Consider the following 24,268-nt stretch of genomic DNA (forward strand, 5'->3'; position numbering starts at 1 on the left):
CTCACAGGAGGTGACACCATGCCAGGGGATGGACTGGTTAGTTGAGATACCACAGCAATCTACGTGTTTTTCAGAAATCAATGCGTTTCAATCAACATTTCTAAATTAATTAATTTCTGCTCTTGGAAGGCAAAAGTTGAGAGAACGCAGTGGAAATGTGCTAATAAGGAAATAAAAAGCCCTTACAATTACCAATGGCTGCATTCCTGAATGCACTGGCACTGCTGAGGTAGTGTAAGTCCCCAAATCCCAAATGTAGAGGCTGTTGTGGATGAGCTGGGGCATGGCTCACACATGCCCCGGGGCAATGTGCCACCAGCATTACCCATGGCTGCCGCATGGCACTGTGGGCAAGGGGAACCCGGCAGGCACTGGGTGCTTTGGGCATCAGCATCCAGCACCGCCACTGTAGCAGGAGCCCACGAGGGAAGTGAACACACAAAGCACTGTGCCCGCAGCACTCTGGCCAGACATTTTCACGTGAGCCAGGCTGAGATGGATCATGGGCACCAGGAAATTCTTCTCCAGCTTTAGGACAGCATAAAATTGTCTGTATAAATGACCTTAAATCTGTATAAAACTGACCTAAACATGGTGGCAAGCTGTACGCTAATGATTTCTGCAGAGCCTGGTTAGGATTATAAAGAGAACTGCTTAGTGCTCATTACCTGTCCTGGTCTCCATATTAATCATGTTAAATTAGGGACTGCAACCATGGGCACTGCTGCTGGTGATGGAGATGGTGCTTTGCCCTCCCCAAACAAGCTTGTGGGATGTTCCCTGAGTACAGACACTGTGGGATACTCCAGCATCTGGTCTGAGCAGGTGGCAGAAACCTTGCTGGGAGGTGTCTGCCCCATGCCCAGGGTGGGCACTGGCAGCAAGACACTGGGAAGGGGAGGTGGCATCCTGGGGAAAGGCTATGCTGGGCAGAGGTCCTGTGCCAGGCTGCCTCCAGTGGGCTTGATTAAGTTCCCAACTTCAAGGGAAAGGAATAATCCCAGAGTAAGGGACATTTACCTCTGATCAGTGCTGGTTTGTCTTGTAACTCCCTCCATGGAAATCTCCAGGGGCGCACAGGGAAACAGTGTGACCTTTGGGAACTGCACCCTGTGATGCCTGAGGTGGGCAGCTCGTCCACAGGCTTTACCAGGTTGCAGACACCATGCACAGGACCACAGCCCATCCCCAGAGGCAGAACTCCACTGACAGGGGTCTCCACCCTCCCACCTGGTAAGATGTGCCTCCAAGACCACCTCTCCCCCCACACCACCTGCAAAAGGGCTGTTGATGCCTGCACAGCCCCCATGCACCCACCCATGAGCATGGCCCCACGGCCAGCAGCCCAGAGGTCCCTCCTGGCAGCACTGCCTGGTGCTGGGATGCAGGGGATGCTGGTGATGGAGACACCCTGAGCTAGGGCAGGATTTCAATAGCTGCGATTTCAGACATCTGTATGAGCACTAAGGTGTCTCTCCCAATTTCATTGCCACTACATCCAGCAAAAAGGTAATCGCTTATTTTAAAATCAAAATGCATGTGAGAAGGTTATACTTGTTCCAAAGAAATCAAATAAAACCAATGTAAGAATTTTTTTTTTTTTCTGTAGAATTATACCAGAGGTGTCCTTGGACAGAATTGCACGTTCTCATACGAATTTATTTAACAAGTTTTTAATCTTTAAATATAGATTTAACACATTTTTTTACAGGTACATATACAATATAGTTCATTTAAACTTGCAGTCAGAGAAAATTCTCTACTGTAATTTATACATATATGAAGAGCCTAGTTTGACAGCATACTTAAAGTAACATACCATGTCGTGTGCAAAGTTTCAAATGCTAAAAATCTCAGACTGTACATTCAGATTTGCACAACTTGTCAACCTCATAAATCAATAAAAGCCTAGGTTTAAAACTATGGAAGACAAAAAATATTAAAACCATTTAATATGCAATGTGTGCTACGTTTGAGACAAATATTTACAGTTGTACCTCAAAATGTGTAGTTACCACAATTGTTACCACTATAAACAGCCCTGATAGTAACTTAAGAAACTCCTACTTCGCCATCTAGCAAGTGCATTGTGACCAGTTTTAAAGTAGACAGAAATAACCTTCAGTGACTTAAAATCTCTCTGCTATGATTGCCAGTGGCTGAAGAACACTGGGATCTTTCGAGGTCTTGCAGCATTGCTCAGTTCAGACTCAGGTGGTCACGTTTTTGAGGGTGTACAGGGGTTACCTGCAATACTGGCCACTTGAACTGGAGAAATGCCCACCAGTGTGGTGGGGAACCCCCCAGGCAACCACAGCCATCACGTAATTCAACAATTTCTCCACACAAAAATGGTCACCGAAAAAAAAACCAACCCAGTACGTTTTAACTTAACAACTTGGGACTGTGTCTAAGAATCCATGGTTCACAAACCAAAGTCAGATCATAAAGGTCCCCCTTTAGTCCACGGTATAAAATGTTTCATTTTGATGGGACAGAGCAAATTCACTACCGCATGCATACTATTAACCCTGCTCTCAACACAGTCAGATGCTCTTTGCACACATCCGCTTAAAAGTCAAATCACCTGTACCTATATTCTACAAAAGCAAAACTAGGCAAAGAAACACAAAATTAAATGATGAATGTTCAATATTCTTTCTTCTTTCTCAAAAATTCAATAGATACATTGTTGTTAAAGATGCTGAAAAGTACAGTCTTATCACAAGAACATCCTTAGTGCAAACATGGACATTTAATTTCGATTTATGGCACGTGTTCTGAAAGTACATATATTTAATGTAAACTTCAACACTTGCTAGATACAGGTTTCAGCCTTGGGACACGTTGGGACCCTAAGTGATCGGTGACAACCCTGAGTTGTCAGTTTGACCTGATCCAAACCTCACTGAAATCAATGGGACTGACTGCAGTGGGCTGGAGTCAGACCCTAAGTGCAAAAAGAGGATCTTTAGCATTATTGCATCTTCACATGTGAGTCAGCCAGATGATGCTCTTACAGAACATTACATTCACACAGCTGAAGTAGGTATTTAAGAAAAATCCATCCATAAAATCAATTAAGCAGGATATACAGCTTCTTTGTTTGGTATTTTTTTGGGGTTTTATTTGGTTTACCAACACTCAACTCTTATTTGCAACTTCAACAGTTGTCAGCTAATAAGTAGGTAAAGCCTTCAACCTGTAGAGGAAATTTCAAAGCATCTAAACAAAGTGTCAGGAAACTGTAGTGTACTTCTCTGATGAAACATGATGGATGTCATGGAAAAACAGCAGGTAAAAATAATAAAATACTGTACTTTCCATAGGAGAAAAAAAAGAAAAAGCAGAGAATGGCTTCCTTTATGACTATGAGAAGCTGCTTAGGACCCCAGTCCCGTTCAGTGCAGATGAAGCTGTGGAGGTCTGTGAATGTGATGAATAGTACAGGACAACTCCAACTATTGTGCTATTTCTCTGTAACACTTAGTTGAAAGCTTCCAAAGAGCATCGAAAATAGGATGCTACTAGTTCACCCTTAATTCAAGGGGAACTAAACTTTCTTGTGTTACACAGGGCAGCATCTATAAAGTAATGAAGAATGATGTTAATATTAAAGCATCTTATTCCAAGAAATACATTGTTCCCTGTAATCACATCACATTTGTATAACATAAAAAATAATAAGTGCACTCCTGCAGTTCTCCCTAAATGCTGAACTCCCACTAGCTTCAGTGAGAGTTTTGTCTAAGGCAGGACCACAGGGTTTGACTCATTTCCATCATCAATCACTTGATTATCACAGCGCAGCCAGCTGATATCTTCTCTAGGCTCCTTATTTTGTCAGGCTCAAAATGGTTTTCTACAGCGTTACAAAATAGCTGTTCTGTGAAGCTGGCTGGCATCGCAGGCTGTACATGGAGACCCTGCTTTAAGTTTCAAAGGCCAAAAGGAAATCAACGTTACCTTTAATGGACCCTGCATAAATACAAAAGCCTGTGGCTGCAATCATTAAAGTGCATGAGTAATAGTGCAAACAGCTGTGCTGCATCTGCAAAACTACAAGTGGCATTTTAATCAGAATTTAGACAAAACTTGCACATTTCAGCTAACATGCTTATGCCAGCCTGCAAAGAGCTCAGCCACGTAGGATTACTCTTATCGGGCAGACTCAAATCATGCGGCCTACGGAGCCACATAAAGGGTTGCCTCAAGCTCACCATAGTCAAGACGACGATCCCCACCGCCCTGGCCAGCAGGAGCAGAGGACATGTAAGCTCAGTCCTTCAGCCACTACCAGTGGGGAAACCTTTCCCTTGATGAGAGGGGAGGCTGAGGTGCTGCTGGACATGAGCACTGTGCCACTGAAGTGGAAACAAGTCACGCATTTGCTTTGAGTTATGGCAAGGACCTCATTTCTGCCGTCCCCCCTCTCCATTTGCCATGCAGTGGGTGCTGCAGCACAGCTGAGGGGCGAGATGCCTTTTCCTTCACTGACACAAGCGCTGTCAGTGCTCTACATCCTGATCTTTGGCACATGAGCAACCAGGGGACTTGCAGAAATGTTTTGTCTCCTGCCCCACTGTGGAAAAGGAATTGAGATTGAAAGGCTGCAGCCCTCACCTTCCTCAAGATGTGCATCTTGCACAAGGGAAATGAAGAGATAATCTTTCATCTCCTTGTTAATGCATATAGAAGTTGAGCCAGTTGACCAGGCAATGCCTGAGCGCTTCAGCAAGGCAGCTTAAACTAGCAACACACAGGTAAATCTCAGCAGTAGCTATTTTCTGAATATTGCTTTTTCTGAGCAGAGTTGTCTCCAAACCTTTTCCATGTTCAGATCTGCACATTATCACCTGTGATAAGAAACTACTCCTATGGCACACACATAAAAAAAATCCACCATGCATTTGCACAGGAGACAGAATAAATCTATTCAGAAAAAAGCAGCAAGGACTAATCTCAGAAATTACAGCTAGAGGCACACCAGAGGGAAAACTGGTTTTCAAAATTACCTCCAAGCCAGCCATCTTCCTCCCTAAAAGCCCCCTGGCTTATATCCTGGCCAAGATTTACAAAAAGTTCAACAAGGTTTCCCACATACACACCTTTGCAAAAGAAGCCTTGGACCAAAATACTTCTTTTAACAAGAGTTACATGGCATTGCCTATAGTAACAACCCACCTATAAGGAAAATTACCTGTGCAACCATGTAAGGAAAGGAAGAAAAATCATCTGTGGATTTGTTTCAATATTTCAAGTTCAGCTTTGCACATAAGCTTTCAACTGGCACGCTAGGTGCAGGAGGAAGGTGGATTTGCAAAGCTAGCAGTGGTAGGGGAGTGGGGCAGTGACAAAATACACATCTAATACCTTAAAATGGGCAGCAAAAAAGTTCCCTGTAACTTCTGCATGATTTGTACCGGCCCAGCACTGGGATAATTAGCAGGTGGGGAGAGGAATAGCTTGTAAGTGTGCAGGTACCAGCCATCCTGTGGTGGGATGTTTTTGTTATGGCCACAGTGTAAATCTAAGAAAAAAAGTGAAGGTAAGGGAACTGTTTCATCTATTCAGCTAAAGGCTTCGCACTGAGAAAATAAAAAACAACAAACAAAACCCCAAAACAACCCAAATCCCAGTTTTTTATGAATTCTAGTTGTAAAATTCTGTGATTGAAGATATGTTTCTATTAACTGGGGAAAGGTGAAGCCCAGCAATAACGGAGGCACTACCCCCCTCAAAGGGCCAGGAGTGCCTCTCCCCCAGCTCTGAAGCAACTCCAGCACGCTCTAGCTCTTAGAGACTCCACAATATGTTAATCAAGTTTACACTGCTTACATGCAAAACAGCATTTCAGCGCAAACAGCTAATAACAGGTGAGGGTTACGGTGCTCCCTCCTGCCCCTACTTTGCTCTACAAGCTTGGCTGCCTACTTCTCCCTCTGCTATATTGGAGCAAGAGCTCCATCTTCTGAAGAAGCAAAGAGCCCGATCCAGACCACGTCCCAGAGCTGGCAGTGCTACAAAGTCACCTGCAGTATAAAATGACCAGTCCACAGTGGAAACGGAATTGCTAAATGCAAAGGTATTGTTTAAAGTCAGTTTTCAGAGTGCAATTATATTATGGCTATAAGGACACGTCACTGAAAAGCTCTAGGAATAGCTCTAGGAAATGGCAAGAAAACATCCTACATCACCCTACAATCTTGCCTGGAGTGCATGTAAAATTAGAATCATGCCTAGAGACTGCATACACAATCTGCAACAGCGAGAGAGAACAGAGTTAAACTTAACAGGGAAAATAGAGCCTCAGTGCTATAACTAGACCCTGGCAACGTGATTGCAAAGTGTCTGGGCAGCGGTGTGAGACTTAACAGGAGGAGCTTTCCGTGGTTTCATCTTGTGAAATTCTCTTTAGTTTGTATCCAGAAACTTCGTAAATGAGCCTGGAGCTGCGAGTCTCTAGACTTTGGGGGATACGGCCACTGGCAAAGCAAACTGGTGTTCAAAGTTTGCTGACACCCTACTTTCAGGATGCAATCACGGCTGGAGAAACCTCCTGCACAGGCTGCAGCCAAGGACCCAGCAAGATATGATGACCAGACTTCCTGAAAAAACAACACATGGTGCTCCAGGGTGGGAGCGCGCCAAAGGGAGTCCTCTCAGCTGTGCTGCTAGCCCACTCCTACCCCTCACATAAAGTCAGAAAACCTCCATCCTGTGAAATCTGACTGCCCTGCAACCAAGGGGATAAAAAATTACCTTCCTGTATAGGAAGGATCTCACTGAAATATACTGGAAAACCATCAAGAGCAGACTGGAATAATTTTAGGCCTTTCAGAAGGCTTCCTTCTTGTTCATCAAAACAACAGATTTTGACAGAAAGGAAGTATTTAAAAAGAAATCTACTGGCAAAATTTGTTTCATACGGCCACAACTGGTGGATTTTTTTTTTTTTTTTTTTAATGGACTAAATCTATGTGGGTTTCCTAAGCTGCTTCCATCACAAACCCTGGTCTCCCATTTCCAGTGGACAGCATGGTGATGAGGCACACATGAAGCAGTGATGCTGTGTACACGGCAAAGGTGACAGGCTGCTCTTAAGGCATTTTCTTGTGTCATCTGTTATGCGTCCCTATCTATTTCTATGTACATTTATGGCTAGAAAATGAGAAATATGATTTTGGAGACTACAAGCCTTCTGACAAAAACCTGGTAACCTGTTTATAATAAACTTTCTTCTAACGATGGATTAACAAGCAGGCAGCAATGAGGGCAAGAGTGAGGCTGCAGAAATTACATATTGCCTTTAGAGTGCTGGGGGTCAGGCCACAGCGTCTTTTGTGGCAGGAGGAGATTTTGCCTAGGCACCTCCTATTCACACAGGTTTTGATCTACAGCAGCGAGTAGGCAGAACAATCACGGGAACCCCCGGTCAGACTCCGTTTCTTCTCCCTGATCTTCTACTCAGTGCTCTTGCAAAGAAATCTAAGTTTTTAAATGCTTGAGTTTAATTTACTAGTGCCTAGAGTCACAGAAATTTCTTAAGGTGTTAACAAACAAACAAAAAGCTTAATTTACTACTTTTGCAGACTTTTTGGAGTAGCTGCTTTCTTTTTTTTTCCTGCAGAGGCATATGCAGACAGATTTAGTACACCAAGTGTAATGCAAATGGCTTAAAAGACCTGATCGCAGTTACAAAATGTTTCTGCTAGGCGTGCTATATGATACCTGTGACTTTGGCATTCCGAAATCTGCAGTCACCAACTACTATCTGCAGACTGTGGACAGGAATCCAGCCTTCTTTTCTTCTGTTTAGGTTTTTCACCAACCTTTGAACGACAACAGCATTAGTAAAAGAAGGAAACCAACCCAGGAGCAGTTTGATATGGGGACACTCTACACAACTGTCAGTGCAACAACAATTTGCTCAAATCAGTGAAGCATTTTATCAAGAGCTGGGCATGCATTTAAAGTATTCTTCCCACTTAAATTTAGGAATCTAATTAAAAAAGCCTATGTTGGGAGCACAGCTGCCTTGGGCCCCTCTCTAGTCGATGGAGAGGAACAGGGCTCTCCAGAGCATCAGTTATCCTGCCTGAGACCTCCAGAGACACCAGTTTTCCTCCATTGACTACCGATGGACCCAAGGGCAATTACTTTCCTTGCTTCTCTGCTATTGAGCCAGACTGGTAGGATTAATTTAATCAGGGTACTATAAGTAAATTTGAGCCAAGATTTAGGCAGCTGGAAATACTCATGCTCATAAATGACATCCCTCTGTCTCATTCATGCAGTGAAATTTGTGCTAACAAAAAAGTTTGCTGTGAGAAATCTTTGCCTGGCACTGGCTGAAACCACCATGAGAGGTGGTGAGCATTCAGCAAAACTGAGATGCTTTACATCTTGCTTTTGCTAACAACAAACTGAATTTTTCAAAAAGCAGTTGGACTAGATGGTCATTTTAGGTCTCTTCCAACTGAAATACTCTACTGTACTCTACTCTGCTCTGTTTTCCCACAAAGTGCAAGGGCTGTAGATGTTGGCCAGAAATGCTCCACAGGGCATTTGTGTCTGTGCATGTATTGGTTAGTGCCTGCACAAATCTGATCAGGTTCCTGCTAATACCACCCTTCCCACATCCCGAACAAGGCATTATTAGCTCGCTGTGCTCTCTCCTACTGAGACCCTGGGGCTGGCTGACAAGACCTAGTCAGAAATCAATCTGGAAAGGAAAGACAGCTAGAAATCTCAGCCAAATTGCTGCAAAAATCAGAAGAGGACATGCTGCCCTCCAAGACAAGAAGACCAATTGTTCAACAGGCAGGGGGCTGGGTATGGTGATTTCCCAGCCATAAGGAGAGAACCAGCTGTGCAGTGTTATCTTGCAAGCCACAGCTTTAAATACAACAGAAAGATGGTCAGCAGCCATTAACCAGTTAACACCCATACAGCTGTCTGAGGGAGGAAAATGCCTTGCAATTACTCAATTTGTCCAGAGGAACAAAACCAACACTGAGCTGGGGCAGGCAAAGAGCTCCCACTTGAAGCACCATTTGAAGAGGGAAGAGCATGGCAAGAGGGGCTGTGAAGATGTTGGCAAAACACAGCTCGCTCACACACCCATGGCAAGGGAAGTCCTGACACGTTTTTCCAGGCCAAGACAGTGCATATGGCCTCTAGTCTTGGCAAAGGAATGAATTCCCCAGCTTTCTGGAATAGTCTAAAACTTAATTAGAAGCTGCAATGAGTGTTATCACCAGGCAAGCGAGGTTGCACAGGACTGCCTTGCAGGCCCTGAGAGATAAGGCAAAGTAATCCTAAAATACCTACCACTGTCCCTCACCATCTTCATGCAAAAGCTGAATTTCATCCCCATTTTTCACCAGCAGGTCCTCTGATCCTCTCCTCTTGCAGTCTGCAAGGGCTTTGTATTTTCCTGGAGACTGTGGTAGTAAGAAAAAACTATCTTATTTAGCTGCATTTCATATCACGCAGCTGTTATGTCTGACTGCCGCAGGGAACGTGACAGAGCCCTATCAGCTACTTTAATTTAAATTATTTCAAGAAACTGTGTCTAAGACATCTCCTCATTTGCCAAATTGAGATACGGAAAATCTGAGTGACACGGACAAGACACAGACATTATCCAGCGAAGCAAAACAAAGCGAGATGACCAAAACCAGCAGCACCCCAAGCTTTGGGATCATTGCACCTCTGTACTAACCAGCTGGTTCCCATCCTCCTCCTCGGTGTCCGAGCAGTTCGAGAGGTATTGGTTACCTGACCACTCCTCCAGCCCCTCGCAGATTTCCAGGGACTGTGACATTCCTGGCCAGCCTGCAAGACAGCGTTCAGCTCAGGCTGGGGTTACCCCAGCACCTGCAAAGCATGCCCCGAAGGACTGGGAAGGGTCCGTACTTCTGTGGGGCTTGTTCTGGGGGGACAGGAGCCCACTGTCCAGCATCACTGGGCTGGTGCGCTCCGAGTCGTTCTCTTCTGAGCTTATGGAGGCTCTCTGCTGCTTTCTGAATGACAAAAAAAGCCAGAAATCAATCTTAGTTTTACTTTATGAATGAACACAAACTCCACAAGGTTCTGTAAAACAGGGTCAGAAATAATAATGGTACTTTTTAATGTATGTTTCTGTAAAGGTTAAAAACTTCAGTGCCTGGTTTTAATTTTTTGGAAGGGAAATAAAATTGCTACGGTATCTCTTTCCCTGAATTTGAGCACTGTCTTTGATCTTTGTCTCCATTTGCAGAGGAGCTGCAGCTCAGGCTGTGCTGCCAGGCGAGCGCTTGAGGGTGCCCCTTACAGACCCTCTCCCCAGACCACCAAAGGATGAATGGCAGCACATCCCTCCTGCCCCTACCCAGAGGTCTCAGACAGAAATGGGGTGGGGGGAATAGCACAGAGCCAGGATACAGCCAGAAGTCAGGAGGCACCCAGCGAGGGGAGGGTACTGGAGAGAGCCTCCGGTCTGGCTCCTGGGACTCACCCATCACTCAGCTGGGAGGAGAGTGGGAGCTGGTCTGTGCACGAGCTGGGCTGCTGCTTCTCCACTGTGGGGAGGACAAACACCAGCTTAAAATCCATTTTTTTAATCAGTAACCGTCACACTTGAGGCACTATTTTAAAAGTTAGACCTTTTGTACAACTCTAATAATTTCTGTTTAGAGAAAAACAGACCTAGAGACTCTTGCAAAGCACAGACTTAGTTACGATTAAGATGGTATGTTAGCACAAATCCAATAGCGAGCATGCCACTAATATGCTTAAAACTAGGCATCTGCTATGTATCTTGTTGGGTTAAGCCTATGATAACAAATGTGAAATAATCCCCAAGGTAATGACAAAAAAAGAAATGTACTTCTGCAATTCATTTTCACATAAGCACCTGGCTTTTACTGTTCTAAGTTATCTCCATGTAATGTAAGGCCTCACTCCAGTATTTTGCTACTAGGCTTCTTCTGAAAAATCAATTCTATATTGTGAATTAGTGGATTTGAAGATCAGCAACGTGAAAACAGAAAAGGTTCCGCTGCAGAGTGAATGCCACAGAGAAATTGGTTAAATGTACCTTTTATAAGCTCCTGCTGCTTGAACAAAATTTTTCTTATTTCATTCAACCATGCCATCTTCAGATCTACTGTTTGGGCCTGGAAGAAGGGAAAATTGTCTGAATTTTGTATGAAGAATCATCCATTATAATGTATGAATAAAATCTTACTTTTCTATGCTGTAATTATCTGAAATCTCCTTTTATCCAAAGCCACCACTAAATTTTAAATATTCTTGATCTTTTAAAATTGATGATCCCCACTACACCCAGGCAAAACACAGTGGAAACTGTGGAGCCATCTCTACAACACAAGGAGTGCAGGCAAAAGCACACGTGTGCATGCAACTCATCTCATCTCTTTTACAGGATACCTAAAGAGCCAAATTTTCCTTTTGAATATATATGTACTTTGCTACATACAGCCGCTTTATGAATTTGAGTTGGCGACTGTGTTGTAACATAGAGGAAAAAAGCTAAGCAGAAGACTAATTAAAAAAAAAAGTCAATGAAAAATATTTTCACAACAGGTTCTCTTGTGAACACCCTGTTAGGCAAACATTTCACCACTACAAATTTCTATTCAAAATGCTACAAAAGGGGAAAAAAAAAATCAGGAAAAGATCTGGTCAATCGGGCTACTGTTTTGTAGAAGAGTCAAAAGACTACTGGAAATAGCAGCATGGAGACCAAGCCTTTGCTCTGGGAGCAGTTCTGATGTCTAATTGTAGAGGAACACATGTAACCCGTGCCCATTAAAGCATGAGGACTATTTCCCAGCTCAATCTATAAATATAAACTATTAAGCACAGTAAAACTACTGGTCTATTTGAGATTTCATCCGAAATAAAAGGCTCTATTTCCAAGGAGCAATTCTGTCTCCACTTTAAGATGACTTTCACACTCAGAACTAGACACCAAGGACCAGCTGCTGGGACAGATCTGTGAACACTGACATGGGCAAAGAGGAAGAAGAAATGCACGTTAAATGTCTGATAATCCTGTAAAGATCAATAGGACACACTTCCTTAACACTGTTATGAGGATGTACAAATGTCCAGATTTTTGAAGCTACAAACCTGCACGACATAGACCTCTTCTCGCCCACTATACCAGATTTCAAATTTCCGATGATCTCCTTTCACATTCTCAGTTATTCCAACTGCATTCATCTGCAAATCCAAAGAACCAAAAAATTAAACATACTACAAATCTTCCCCTCTTTCCTATGAATCCAGACATTTTGCAGCATGTTAAACAAACCTGTTTCCACTCACTTTAATTTCAGTAGCAACTGAAAGTCATTGTCTGACTTATGCCCCCTGACTTTCCATCAGCTTGCTGTATTTGTAAAAGCTTTCTGAAACCAATCAATGGACCTGAGAAGACTTTTCATTCAGGAATCAGTGGAACTAACTGAAAAGTCATCTCATACCTCTTTCAGCATGAAATCTCTCAGATGAGGCTTATGAAGATGTATAAATGCATGGCATATTATTTTTCTACATACGTTACTTTTGCCATATTATTCTTTATTTACTCTCTGCATTCTGTTTCATTCTTTCAGTGATCTTTAAAACTGATTTGTGGAGCCCTTAGCTCCTTTAGAAATTTCAGCTCAACATCTTTTGGTCCCTGACCATCCCTGTAGTTGAGATATCATCCCAAGGTTTCCAAAAGATGGCTTAATTTTTGGATATACAGCCTGAGCTGCCATAAACCTGGCTTTCAGGAAGGACACAGACTCCAAGCTAGGTGTGGCTGGATGCTGCCATACCCAGGTACCCCTTATCACAGACAACTTTTGATAAGTTGGATGGAAATGCCGAAGGTCCAAATAATTCAGGATCTGCACAACATGACCCAGCTGAATCAGTAGCTCAAACTGTGATTAGAGACCAAGGAACTCTTCAGCAGCAGATCTTTGACCCACTTGCTGAACATGCCATAAAGCTGAAAAATGCTTTAATACCTGATACTGCATAAACCATCTTCTCACTTAAAGCAGTTTGCTAGCAATTTATCACTGATTAATGTGTGGTCAAAAATAGCTAAAATATCCCACTTGCATCTTTTGAAACAGATCTAATAATAATGGTATCATCTATCATAAATTATTGACACAGACTGCATTAGATAAATCAGTATAACTACAAATAAGGCCTTAGCAAGAACATCTGTTTAACATTGCCGTTCCATGTGCACCCTCAGAGCTTTTGGTCTGAATGACCACGAGGATTTACAGACTAGGCCACCTGGGCAAACTTTCTGCTCCTAGTTACTTTTTCAAAGGTTCGCACCCATTTTCAGTGACTCTGAACAGCCTCAGAAAATAGGAAGCAAGCTGCTAATTAGCTTTCCGCATTTCTTCACTGGTATGAACAGAAGAGCTCTTATGAACTTCTGAGAAAGTGTTCGCCTCCAGATGCAGAAAGGCCCATCACTGAACAGCAGTGATGTATTTCCCAGTTTTATGTTATTTTTAAAATTTTAAAATAATTTTAAAAAATTATTTTATCCTGTGCAGTATAGTGCCATAAAGCCTTAGAAAGGCAGATCAGGCTCCATTCTGATTTTATGAAAACTTAAAAAACTTTAAAAAAAAATTTACAGAAGATATGGAAAGGGCAGCCTAGAGAGTGCCTTTCCCATATTCTGCCATTCCCAGTTCTGTGCATCCCCTCTGGCACGGCAATTTATACGTAAGCTCGTACAAAACTGCCCAGGCTTCAAGATATTAGAAATTAGTAGATGATCTACCTTGAGGATGCAAAAGAAAGTGCCAGAAATAGACATATTTAAGGTCTGTTCATTCATGTTAGCGGATTTTGAAATTTCCTCCCCCTGGCCAGGATTTACTGTCCCTCAGCTGTTGGTTCACTGCAATGCAGACCAAGCTGGGTTAGTGTAGAGCTCTGGGATGGCGTTCATCTGCATCACCTTCCACAGCAGTATGAGGCAAACTGATTTACATGGCATTGCAGTGAGTTATGAACCTGCATCCTGTAAGTTACTGAATCTCAGCTGAAGAGGTATGGTATTTTACATAGTATGCAAAATATTATCCTGAGGAGTTCTTTTGTTTGTTTTACAGAGGTCCAGTTACACAACTTCTACCCAGCAGCTTGCTTTAATTCTGAATCCCCAGAAAACATTCTTGCAAAGAAAAGTAATTTCCTGATAGTATCATGAATCAAACAAATGTCAAGTTCCAGAAACCTGATTTTGCCCTCAGGACAGCAATTCTGAAAATGGATGTAATCCTGCAGCATCCGTGGATTGTCTAACCCCAGCCTCCCAGTGTGGCCACGCAAACGAGCTCTCCCAAAGCAAAGAAAAACCCTGGCCACATTGCCTGGACTCCTGAGCACAGGATTTTCTCCTCCAAGCAGGCTTTCCCCATGCCACCTCTTCAGTTCTTTCAAAAGCACGTATGGTAGAACAAGCACTACAGGGAAAACAAGCTCTCCAGAAAGAAAATTATGCTGTTTGGGAAAAACATTGAAGTACCTAAACATATGGCCTGGGATTTGCTTTTAATACACAATTTGTAACACGCACTGGAGCTGAACAGATTTATCTACTGTTACATGGCTTTCTGATTACTTGTGGCAAGCCCCTCCCCAGACCTCGCCGAGATCAGGGACCTGCAGCGTCTGGCCTGAAGGCTTTGCCTCCAAGTGCCCATTTTTTTTCCCATTCTAAGATATACCCATATTGGGTTTTTATTTATAAAGAAAAACAAGGCAGAGTACTGAGATAGAACGCTGATGTTAGAAGGACTCATCACATGCAGTACGCCAGAAGGTCTTCTCTTTTAGAGAAGCAGTTTGGGATTTTTATTGAGAATAGTTAACATTTACAGGCTTGGGACAGTTGTTTATGTCCCTCATTTTGCCATAGGCTACTCTTTTCATCTGATAATTGTACTTTTAGCTGCAGTCAGAGCCTGCCAAAGGAGAAAGGCAATGAAAGAGGAAGAAGAGTTAACTCTGCATCCTCCTGCCCGGGAAACAGGGCTCAAAAGCAGCCAGGCAGACCGCAGCCCAAGGGGCCTTCCTGGGGACCAGGGACGTGAGGAGCCCCCTTGCTCTCCCAGGCAGGCTGGGGAAGATGCAAAGGGCCTTCCCAGATTCACGCCCTGGCCCCCGCTCCTGGAAAGCAGACTATGGGAGCGGGGAAGGCACTTCTCACCCCTGGGACTTGCCCGCAGCATTATTTCCCTGGCAGATGCCATCACATATGTGACTCCGAGTCCATGGGCTCTCTCAGCTGCTGCTTCAGCTATGGGGGTCCTCACAGCTTATTACAACCAACAGCCTTTGATGGGTGTGACACTTCCATATGAAGCATTACAGCCCTTAATAGCAGAAAACAAGCCACAATGTTAAAGGAAAAATACTATCTGGGTCTGCGGAGTTATTGGTTTACAATATACATGACAATGGCCCCAACTAAAGAGTCCTTACTTTCAAAAAATGCTTGAAACTGTAAGATGAGGTTTTGTCATATCCATCTCCATGCTCCTCTCGCTTCTTGCAGAAAACCAAGGCTTTCTCGTATAGGAACAGATGCCTCTGCATTGGCTTGAACCTGGCAAGATCTTTCATTTTTGTTGGACCTTTCCGGTGTCCTGTCCAAACACTGAAAGATCCTTGCATCAATACTTTCCCCAGTTCACTCAGGTCACCCTGGTGAGAGTATCACAAAAAAAAAAAAAAAAAAAAAAAAAGAAAAGAAAGAAAAAGATGTCAATTAAAATATAAGAGGACTGTCAAAACAATGACAGGCAATGGGGCCAGCTCTGTTCCAAGGCACGTCACTCTAAGAATAGGTCTTCCTGGAAGGATCAGATGATCTTTTGGGAGTGACGGCATGGTGCCAGGAGAGAAGCAGAGGTCTCAGACGCAGGGCTGCAGCTAGTCTATGTGAAGGGATACAAGCCAGCAACTGGAAGAACTAGGAAGATAGGAAAACTCTCCAGCTCCTATGGAATTCCAGGTCAAGGGCTCCGGCTACTTCAGTGGGAGAGGGCAGATGAGATTTGAACCTGAACTGAGGTCTTGGAGGATGGTCTTCTCAAAGAGGCCAGGACTGGGACCAGCTGCTTAGAAAGCCATCCCTTCACCCTCTCCTGAAACCCTAGGAAAGACAACCACTTCAATGAGCAAGGATCAAAATCAGCCTCAGAGACTATTTAGTTAAATGTTGAATGAGAAATGCTATGAAGACACACCGGGTGCATTATAAGGTCATCCATGAGAGAACTAAGGTGCATGCTGGAAAAATACTCTCAAAAACCACAAGGTGGCAAGTGTGGGCACTATGCGACTTTGGATACGTCCTTTGGATGCAGATATTTTCCAAAATCCTGCAATCAGATGGAAGACTGTCACCTGTAAGAGCTTCCTGATCCCATTCACTTCGTAGCTGTTGTAGTACAGTTTTTAGCTCATACATTCTGGGACACTATCCATTCCCAAAGCATCATCTGGCCTTGTGCGAGGTCTCATTACCCGAATCTACTCACATCATATCCTGTTATTGAAATCTGATGCATAGAGTCATTGACTGACTTTAGCAAATCCAACATTGCAACCAGAGCTTCTTGAAGTTCCTGAACTCCATCACAGCTCGTGCTGTACTTTAGCAACTCCTGAAAATAGAAATGGAAAAGCATGTGTTTGCACTTGAACAAAGCAGACTTTTCCATCTCACCCAAAGTTTCCAATGCCCAAGAGCAACCTACACTGCCTGAGTTTCTTTTTCATATGTCACTGGAAAAAAGACTCACTCTAAACCACAGTCAGGATGAGGTGTGGAACAGATCACTGAGCGTAACCCATTTTTTCTGGGTTTCCTTAAGGGCACTGTCAGGTTATAGAGCGGCATCACGCTCATCTGAGTTCTTTGTGTTGTGTTTTCCTGCTTGGTAAGAAATGGGAAATAAGGCTCAGGTTTTCCATTAGCTGCCAATATGCCATATACACCTTCAAATGAGGTTGCAGCAGATGATTGTCTTCAGACTGGCAGACACAAAGAATAGAATGTATAAAATCCAGAGCCTTGAAGTCAATAAATGGAAGACAGATTAGGGAATTACACCATTGATACAAAATTACTTTCATTCCAGATCTCCTGTGCCCACTTAGAGCTTCATGTGTACACATTTCTCATTCAAGAGGCTAGAGGGTGGGGTTCAGAAGCCACTACCCCACTGTTAATCCCATTTTACAGAGCGGGAATAACAGCAATGCCCTGCTTCAGACAGGGGGCACAAGAATAAATGCATTAAAGATTAGATGCCCTATAATAACCTAAGGAGAAGCAGCAATGCATCGATAGAATATATTTCATTCATCATACTCTCACAATTATCTCTGGATCAGTTTTCTTAGAAGTGCTTCTGTCATTTTGCATCTCTGAACAGATTCAAAGAGTCTTTCTACCCTTAAAAACATGGCTTGTTAAAAGCACTTGTTCCTTTTTCAGGTATGCGAATTTTCATCTTCACTGAAAGTCACTACAGAGGGCCAAGATAAGCAATATGTAATCTAAGGCTTGGTGCTGATTTACACGTAACCTTTAATTGAAAAATAAAACAAACTGGAAAACAAATCTATCTTCTGACGTTCTTTCAAAGCAGATCATGAAATACCTTCAGAAGTAACTGGTATTTTGTCAGGCGCTGCACCGGTTTGAGCAAATACGAATCCAGCCCGAGTTTGTGCTCTAATTTTCTTTGGCATTCCTGGAACAAAGAATTCAGATTAAGTTAGTTCTGCACCAACTATAAGTAGTTATTCTAACAGCATGACTACTATGGTGTGATGACTTCAAAGATTTAATGTAAAAATGGCATATGGTGCCTATAGCTAAAGAAATTTTATAAAAACACATAAAATAATATAATGAATGGATCTGCCTTAAACTCCTTGTGTACAAGGAACTCCAACTGCTATTTTTGTGGGGCTTCCATGCAACAGTAAACAGAATATGCTGCAAAATTATGGGGTACTGAGGAGGGTGTTTAGGACAAGTGAGTGTCCCAGGAAGACTCCTGCCTTGGTAGGAACGAACAGCTCACCTGGAAGAAGGTGCTTTCAGAGCACTGCCTCCACAGGGACTCTGACCGGGGCTTGTTCTGGCAGTATTTCTCATACATCTGGAAATCCTCTCGCTGTAAGGGAAGCCAAAAGGCAAGTCACACACATGCACGCAAACCTGCTGGGCAGCCAAATAAGGTGAACACCCAAACTGTAGATTTGCTTTTATCTCTGCTGCCAACTTCAATATCTAAAAGTCAGAGTCTGGGTAAAAATAGCACTGCTGGGAATCACAGCAGACCGCAGTGTAGTCACGACTGCTGCTCTCCCCCATCTGCTGCTGGCCATGCACCTACGCTCCCTGCCTTGCTGTTGGTATTGCCTATCAGAAGCATCTTACTCAACTGACATAACTGAGATGCTGCAGGGTGCAACAAATCAGGAGAAACATTGGCCTTCAAGTCTGCTGTATATATGAAAATGAGTCACCCACCCTGTCTAGGAAACAAAATCCCACTCTCTCGGGTGCTCCCAGGCAGCCTTCCAAACTGTGCAGGAAAATTCTGCAAGAGACGGGAGAAAAGACAAAATGCAGCGGTAAGCAAAGTACACAGTTTGGGTATTTAATTGTAACAGGAAATCAGGCTGATAAAAAGAGGAATAGAGCCAGCATCATACTTGTTGTGGAAGTCATATATCTCGGGCATGTTTCCGAAGAGGACATCCTTCCTGTTCCTCAGCATGGGAGGCATGAGGATGAACATGGCGGGGTTATCCATCTCAGCTCTGTAGCCCTGTGGGACGAAAAAGGGGCTCATCACTCAGTGGGTAAGAACTTGGCTTGGCATCTCCTCGAAGGCGATGAAAAGGGGACATGAAGAGACTTTCAATACAATCTGCTTTGTTTCAAAGTGCAACATTCCTTTTCATCCCTTATTTTTGTCTCTAAACCTCTGTCTTTCAGTCCCTGGGCATGTGGGGTTGTGGTCCTGCAGAGGATGGCTTGGGATGGCTCCCATGGAGCTGGCCAGCGCTGTGGAGGTGCTCTCTATTCACCAAAGGGAAATCACAGCCACTTTCTCCTTGCTATGGTCTGACTGTGGGAGAGGTCCCAGTGGAATACTTGTCTGGGTTGAACACATCTGCTGCTATGACCACGGGACACAGGAGTGAGAATGTGTTTGTATGGGGTATGCAGTTATACACAACTTCACAAGAACCAGTGCATGAGGTGACTTGCTGCAAAGCAGAGGTGGCTTGAGATCAACTACCAAAACCAACGGGCTTTTTGCTCTTGTACAAGACCCCCTGAGCACCAGGGTCTCACTCTCCTTGATGCCTCAGGATTTCTGTCCTCTGTGGCTCCACCTGCCTCTTGAAATCACAGCCTCCCAAGCAGGGAGGAGCTGGAAGGGACACCACTGCACTACAAATTGTTGTGTGGAACTAGGAAACAATGCAAATCTACCCTCAGTAAAGTCACATCGCTGCACCAACGCAAAAACATTCATCAGATTTGGTAAACATCCTAACAGTTGGGTAGGGAGAAGGCACGGACGTAGCTCAGGACTGTTGCTGCAAAGAAGACATCAAGAAGGCCATTAGCCCCAGCTCAAACTGGCCATGCTAGTCACCAAGCACTGCACAGAACTGAGGTCTTTTAACACAAGTAGCAAAAATGTTTATAAAAAGGTATTCGGTATGTACAGCATATCTTCCTTGGCTTTCCAAATTAATCTCTCACACTCACTACGGTTAGAATCTGTATTTCTTATACTAAGCAGTATATCTTGTAATTGATTAAAGACGCAGTAGAAGATAAGTAACTGGAAAATTAGTCATTTATATTTGACCACTGCAAGCAGGCTTCCCTCTTTAAAGGAAATACTATTTTCAGAAAACTTAAGTCTAGCTGTCCATTTTCCTCTATCTAGACGATATGCACAATAATAAATCTGTGTACCTGTCAGCTGCTTTATCATACAGAGTGTGGTTTAACAAAAAAAAAAAAACCCCAATCAGTGCAGGGCAATTACACGTAACTACCTGCAGTCCAACAGATTTATATCCTGCTTGCTCCTGGGTGAGATAAACGCAAGGGGAGAGAGCTATTTAACAGACAACTGGTTTTGGCCATCAGCAAGAGTTATTTTGGAATAAAGCAGAAGTGTCTAAAATGGCACTATGAGAAATTACAACCTGTTTTATAAAGAAACGTGTTTTATATGTTCACGAACGTCACAGTATTGAGGCAGAATCCTCCCAAGGCTAAAACACAAGCTTCTTTCTTTTGTCTCCAAAAGGTAAAAGAAATTAGGGAACAGTTAAAACAGTTAACAGCTTTTTGTACATTTTTTCAGGCACTGATAAAACTAATTACCAGTGATTTTGTGTACAAACAGAAGGCTTCTCCCTCATTCTAGATGAAAAGCTCATCCTGACACCAACTGTTCCTGCAGATGCCTCCAACAAAGAAAAGCTAGGGAGAAAACTTGAAAATTTGGATCTGACAGTTTGGTAGAAACCTGCCACATCATATTTTTGCTTAGTTTGACAGAGCAGGAGGTGCCCTTTTGTACAAGTCACCGGGGAACAGTAATGAGCAATCTGAAGAAGTCACTCACCGTCAAAACAGTGAAGAGTTCCTCTACGTACACCCTCTCAGTTTCTATAAGCTCATTTATGACATGGCTAAAACAAAAGGGGGGAAAAAAAGCCTATTATTTTTATGTCTGTTAAAAAACCACAGGTAATCAGTGCGGTTCAACTAGCCCAAAACATAGTGCGATCTCATGAACAACCAACATAGGGACGATAAAACAGGTAAAAGCGCAAGAAATGACACCTAGGTCAGGTTGAAAGAACACATGGATGGAGCAAGGGCCGGCCAGGAATAAGCACCATTTTGAGCAATGTAAACAGGGTGGAAACTTACCCTTTTAGTATATCTAAGTTGTCATCACTGTCTGAAATAAAATACTGCAAGGAATTCCGTTTTTCCTGATAGTCGTGCATTACTTCGATCTGTAAGAGAAATGGGATGCACTGGGAAGAGCTGTGGGCAGGTCACTGCAGAGGCAGCACAAGTCCAAACGCTGATGTTGGCATGGGAACTCCTTGGGGAAGGCTGAAATATGCTTCCTTTGAAGAAAGCCTTTGTGACTCAAAACTTTAAAAGGGCATAGCGTACAACGGGTAGCCAAATACTCCCAGAAATTACTCTGTTACATAAAACCCGAAAATACTGGTAACATAATTCATTAGTACAGAGAACAAAGAACAGTTTCCACAGGGGAAATATCTGTGGATGGGGAGTTTTCCTAATAGACATCACTGTTATGCAAAGAACAAGTTCAGGGAATAACACACAGGAGATCAGCATCTGTGACTTACAAAAACAATCAAAGATAGATCTCAGGTGCTGGACTAATCCAACTAAACCATACTGATATGAAACGTTGTTTGTTTCGGGGTTGGTTTTTTTTCAAATGGAAAAAAAAGAGCACCTTCAAATCTAAAGTCTAAGTACAACCAATTTTTAGAAGGGTTTCTGCTTTGCAGTGTACAAAACTCACTCAGATTGTATGAATAATTTTTACCTTGCGAGAACTTGGAGTTTTTCTTGATGTTTTCTTTCCAGGGAGAGAGAGATCAAATGAAAATTTCAAACTGGAATTAAAATCCACACCTTGGGTAGAAAAAAACCATAATTACATAATGTAAATCTATAGTGAAGGAGATGGTTCAGAGATAAACTAGTACGTCACAAAGAAAAATGGGTTAAATTTTAAGTTAGCTAAGACTACAAGCAAACTGAAAAATATCTCTAATACTAATAGCAAATAGCACAAGTTACACAGATGGTCATAAAGGCCATAAAGTAAAAAGTAATTAGAAAAAACAAAATGCTCATTAAGTGAATACTGTAATCAAAACCTAACAAAGTCTGTGAAGCCTGTGCAAATGATAGAAAACAATAAAATCAAATAAACTACCAAAAGGAACATCACCTACTGGGATACCATTTTAAAGTCCTTTTATGAACGTAGGGCAAGATGCTCAGCTGGTGTAAACTGTTTCTCCACCTTGGAAGAATTTATTGATATCATCAGTAAATAATCACAAGTTGTAATACTTGGGGTTACAGAGGTAAATTGGAAGCTTAAAAATAAAACATCAATCTCCTCAACGAGTTATACGGCATCTTTGAAACACTTCTTCCTCCTGAATAGTCAATATGGCAATTCTTCACCAAGAAAGTCTTCTCCCCCAACATGAATGGCAATAATGAATTTCTCTAGCATTGCACCAGCTCCAGCTTCAATGACAGCTCCATGTGCCAGGCTGGAGCCCCAGTGGCTGCACCAAATTCTGAGACAGTCCAAAAATAAATGCATTCTGACGTCACCTTATTTACAAATAGAAATGCATTCACCTTATTTACAAATAGAAAAAAGAGGCTAGCAAAGTGGAAAAAAACTCACTAAAAAACCTGGATTAATGAACTATCTTTCCATTAGGGTGAAAAAAGGTATCACAGCATATATGAATGCAACAACAGCTGTGTCTAGATCGCAGGTTTGAACAGCGCTGACCCCGAAGAGCCACCTTTTGTGAAGCAGAAGATGTAGGGAGAAAAACGGATGCAGAGGAACGCAAACCCATGTGGAGAGCAGGTGTCCCATCTTCAGATAAGATAAAGCTATTACATATTATCACACCAATGAGGCCTTAGACCTCCACGTGTAAACACACCAAATAAGGAAGGAGAGGGATCAAGATGCTGTAGAGCAGACCAGAGGTGCGCGTGGGATGTGACCCATCAGACAGGAAGACCCACAAGAAGCGAGAACTTGCCAGTGGTCCTACTGGGAGACTCCCACTGGGAGGAAGACAACACGGATAAGAAGTTAGACAGGAGATGGTCACCAGCTGCAGCTCAGCATTCTGTACAAGAGTGACTTTACTCCAGCGCTCAGGCTCCACCGCAGCCTGCCGTACCACTTCTGCACACCTCGCTACACTTTATGGCTCAGGACAGCATAGGTTTACTCTTTTTGCCCCCAAAAAGTGGTTTCAAAATTAGAACCACATTTATCAGACAGGCTTCAAATCCAGGGCAAAGATGGAAGAGGAAGCATCTGTCCTCAGACAGAAAAAGAAGCAGGGGCAGTGGGAACGAACGAACGAACAAAAGGACGGATAAAAGTAATGTGCTCAGAGGTGGTTTGGTTTCAATCCACACCATAAAACCCATCCATCTCAAAGCACTCCTGGCAGAGCCCAGCATGTGTCTTTGACACTGCACATCACGCCAGCAGGCCTGCAGTATTTTGATGTTTTGTATCAAACAGAGGCCTTATTAAAAAGCTCTCTTGTCATGATCTATCCAAAGAGAAGCCTTTTGTCTTTCCCCGCTTGCTGGCTATGCTCATTTCAACGCACTTGATCATCTCTTTCAGGAAGAGGATTAATGGAGGATACCTGTGCTTTGCAGGCGACTGAGTGCCTTTGCTAGAAAAACGTGCATCTCGTAAAGGCATGAAATAAGTCCAGCTGATTGATGATTGTCTCACATCATCCCGCAGAGATGGCCACCCATTTACCCTTACTCTTCGAGACAGTATTTCCTCCTTAACACTGTCCTTTTTCTAGAAAGCTGAAAAAGTTACATTGGGGAACATGAGCAATACTCTAGTTTAAAGACTCAGAGCGCTTTTCCCACTTAAGGAAAGGGGTTCAGAGGGCAATGAAGTCTAGTGAAGGTGGCATCAGCCTGGGAAGAGGAAATTTGGGATTTATTTGCTGCACCGGCCTGCATCTTGAGTAGCTTAATTCCCCTCACTGCATCTAGTTTCACTCCCATCCCTCCACTACCTTGGCCATTTACATTAGTTGTCACTCCCTGGAGACACTTCTACGGTTTGAATGACACCTGCTACAATTCACATTAACCAATTCATCATAAAAATTCTGTGTTAAAACACAACTGTTTAATCGCTTTCTGCAGTCAGATCACTGAATTTAATAGCATGTCCCTGGTTTAAAATACATGGACATTACTTTGGAATACTTTTTAATTCTGATACATACAGGGCTGCCAAGGATGAAAGTTTTAATGTTATCATTTAAAGCTAACACTATGCCACATCCCATTACC

At 43.0% G+C, this 24,268-nt stretch overlaps 1 protein-coding gene across 2 annotated transcripts in view; it reads right to left on the reverse strand.

Annotated features, from left to right (window-relative positions):
* Positions 1-3,543: 3,543 nt before the first annotated feature.
* MCF2 (MCF.2 cell line derived transforming sequence) overlaps positions 3,544-24,268 on the reverse strand; it is a 58,105-nt gene continuing 37,380 nt past the window's right edge. Inside the window, exons 14-30 of one of the 2 annotated variants that reach the window (XM_086470510.1) lie at positions 21,708-21,796; positions 21,044-21,132; positions 20,733-20,799; positions 18,787-18,902; positions 18,602-18,671; positions 18,150-18,242; positions 17,721-17,813; positions 16,593-16,718; positions 15,532-15,753; positions 12,142-12,234; positions 11,084-11,162; positions 10,502-10,565; positions 9,922-10,028; positions 9,728-9,840; positions 9,334-9,446; positions 7,732-7,832; positions 3,544-3,584 (exon numbers count right to left, since the gene is read on the reverse strand). In XM_086470510.1, the coding sequence (XP_086326636.1) occupies positions 3,544-3,584; positions 7,732-7,832; positions 9,334-9,446; positions 9,728-9,840; positions 9,922-10,028; positions 10,502-10,565; positions 11,084-11,162; positions 12,142-12,234; positions 15,532-15,753; positions 16,593-16,718; positions 17,721-17,813; positions 18,150-18,242; positions 18,602-18,671; positions 18,787-18,902; positions 20,733-20,799; positions 21,044-21,132; positions 21,708-21,796 (1,676 nt within the window). Of the gene's footprint in view, positions 3,585-7,435; positions 7,489-7,731; positions 7,833-9,333; positions 9,447-9,727; positions 9,841-9,921; positions 10,029-10,501; positions 10,566-11,083; positions 11,163-12,141; positions 12,235-15,531; positions 15,754-16,592; positions 16,719-17,720; positions 17,814-18,149; positions 18,243-18,601; positions 18,672-18,786; positions 18,903-20,732; positions 20,800-21,043; positions 21,133-21,707; positions 21,797-24,268 lie in introns of those variants that run through there. The other variant, XM_086470511.1, reaches the window with a different exon arrangement.

This window comes from Leptosomus discolor, chromosome 9 (assembly GCF_034619465.1).
Source record: "Leptosomus discolor isolate bLepDis1 chromosome 9, bLepDis1.hap2, whole genome shotgun sequence".
Classification (NCBI taxonomy): Eukaryota; Metazoa; Chordata; class Aves; order Leptosomiformes; family Leptosomidae; genus Leptosomus; species Leptosomus discolor.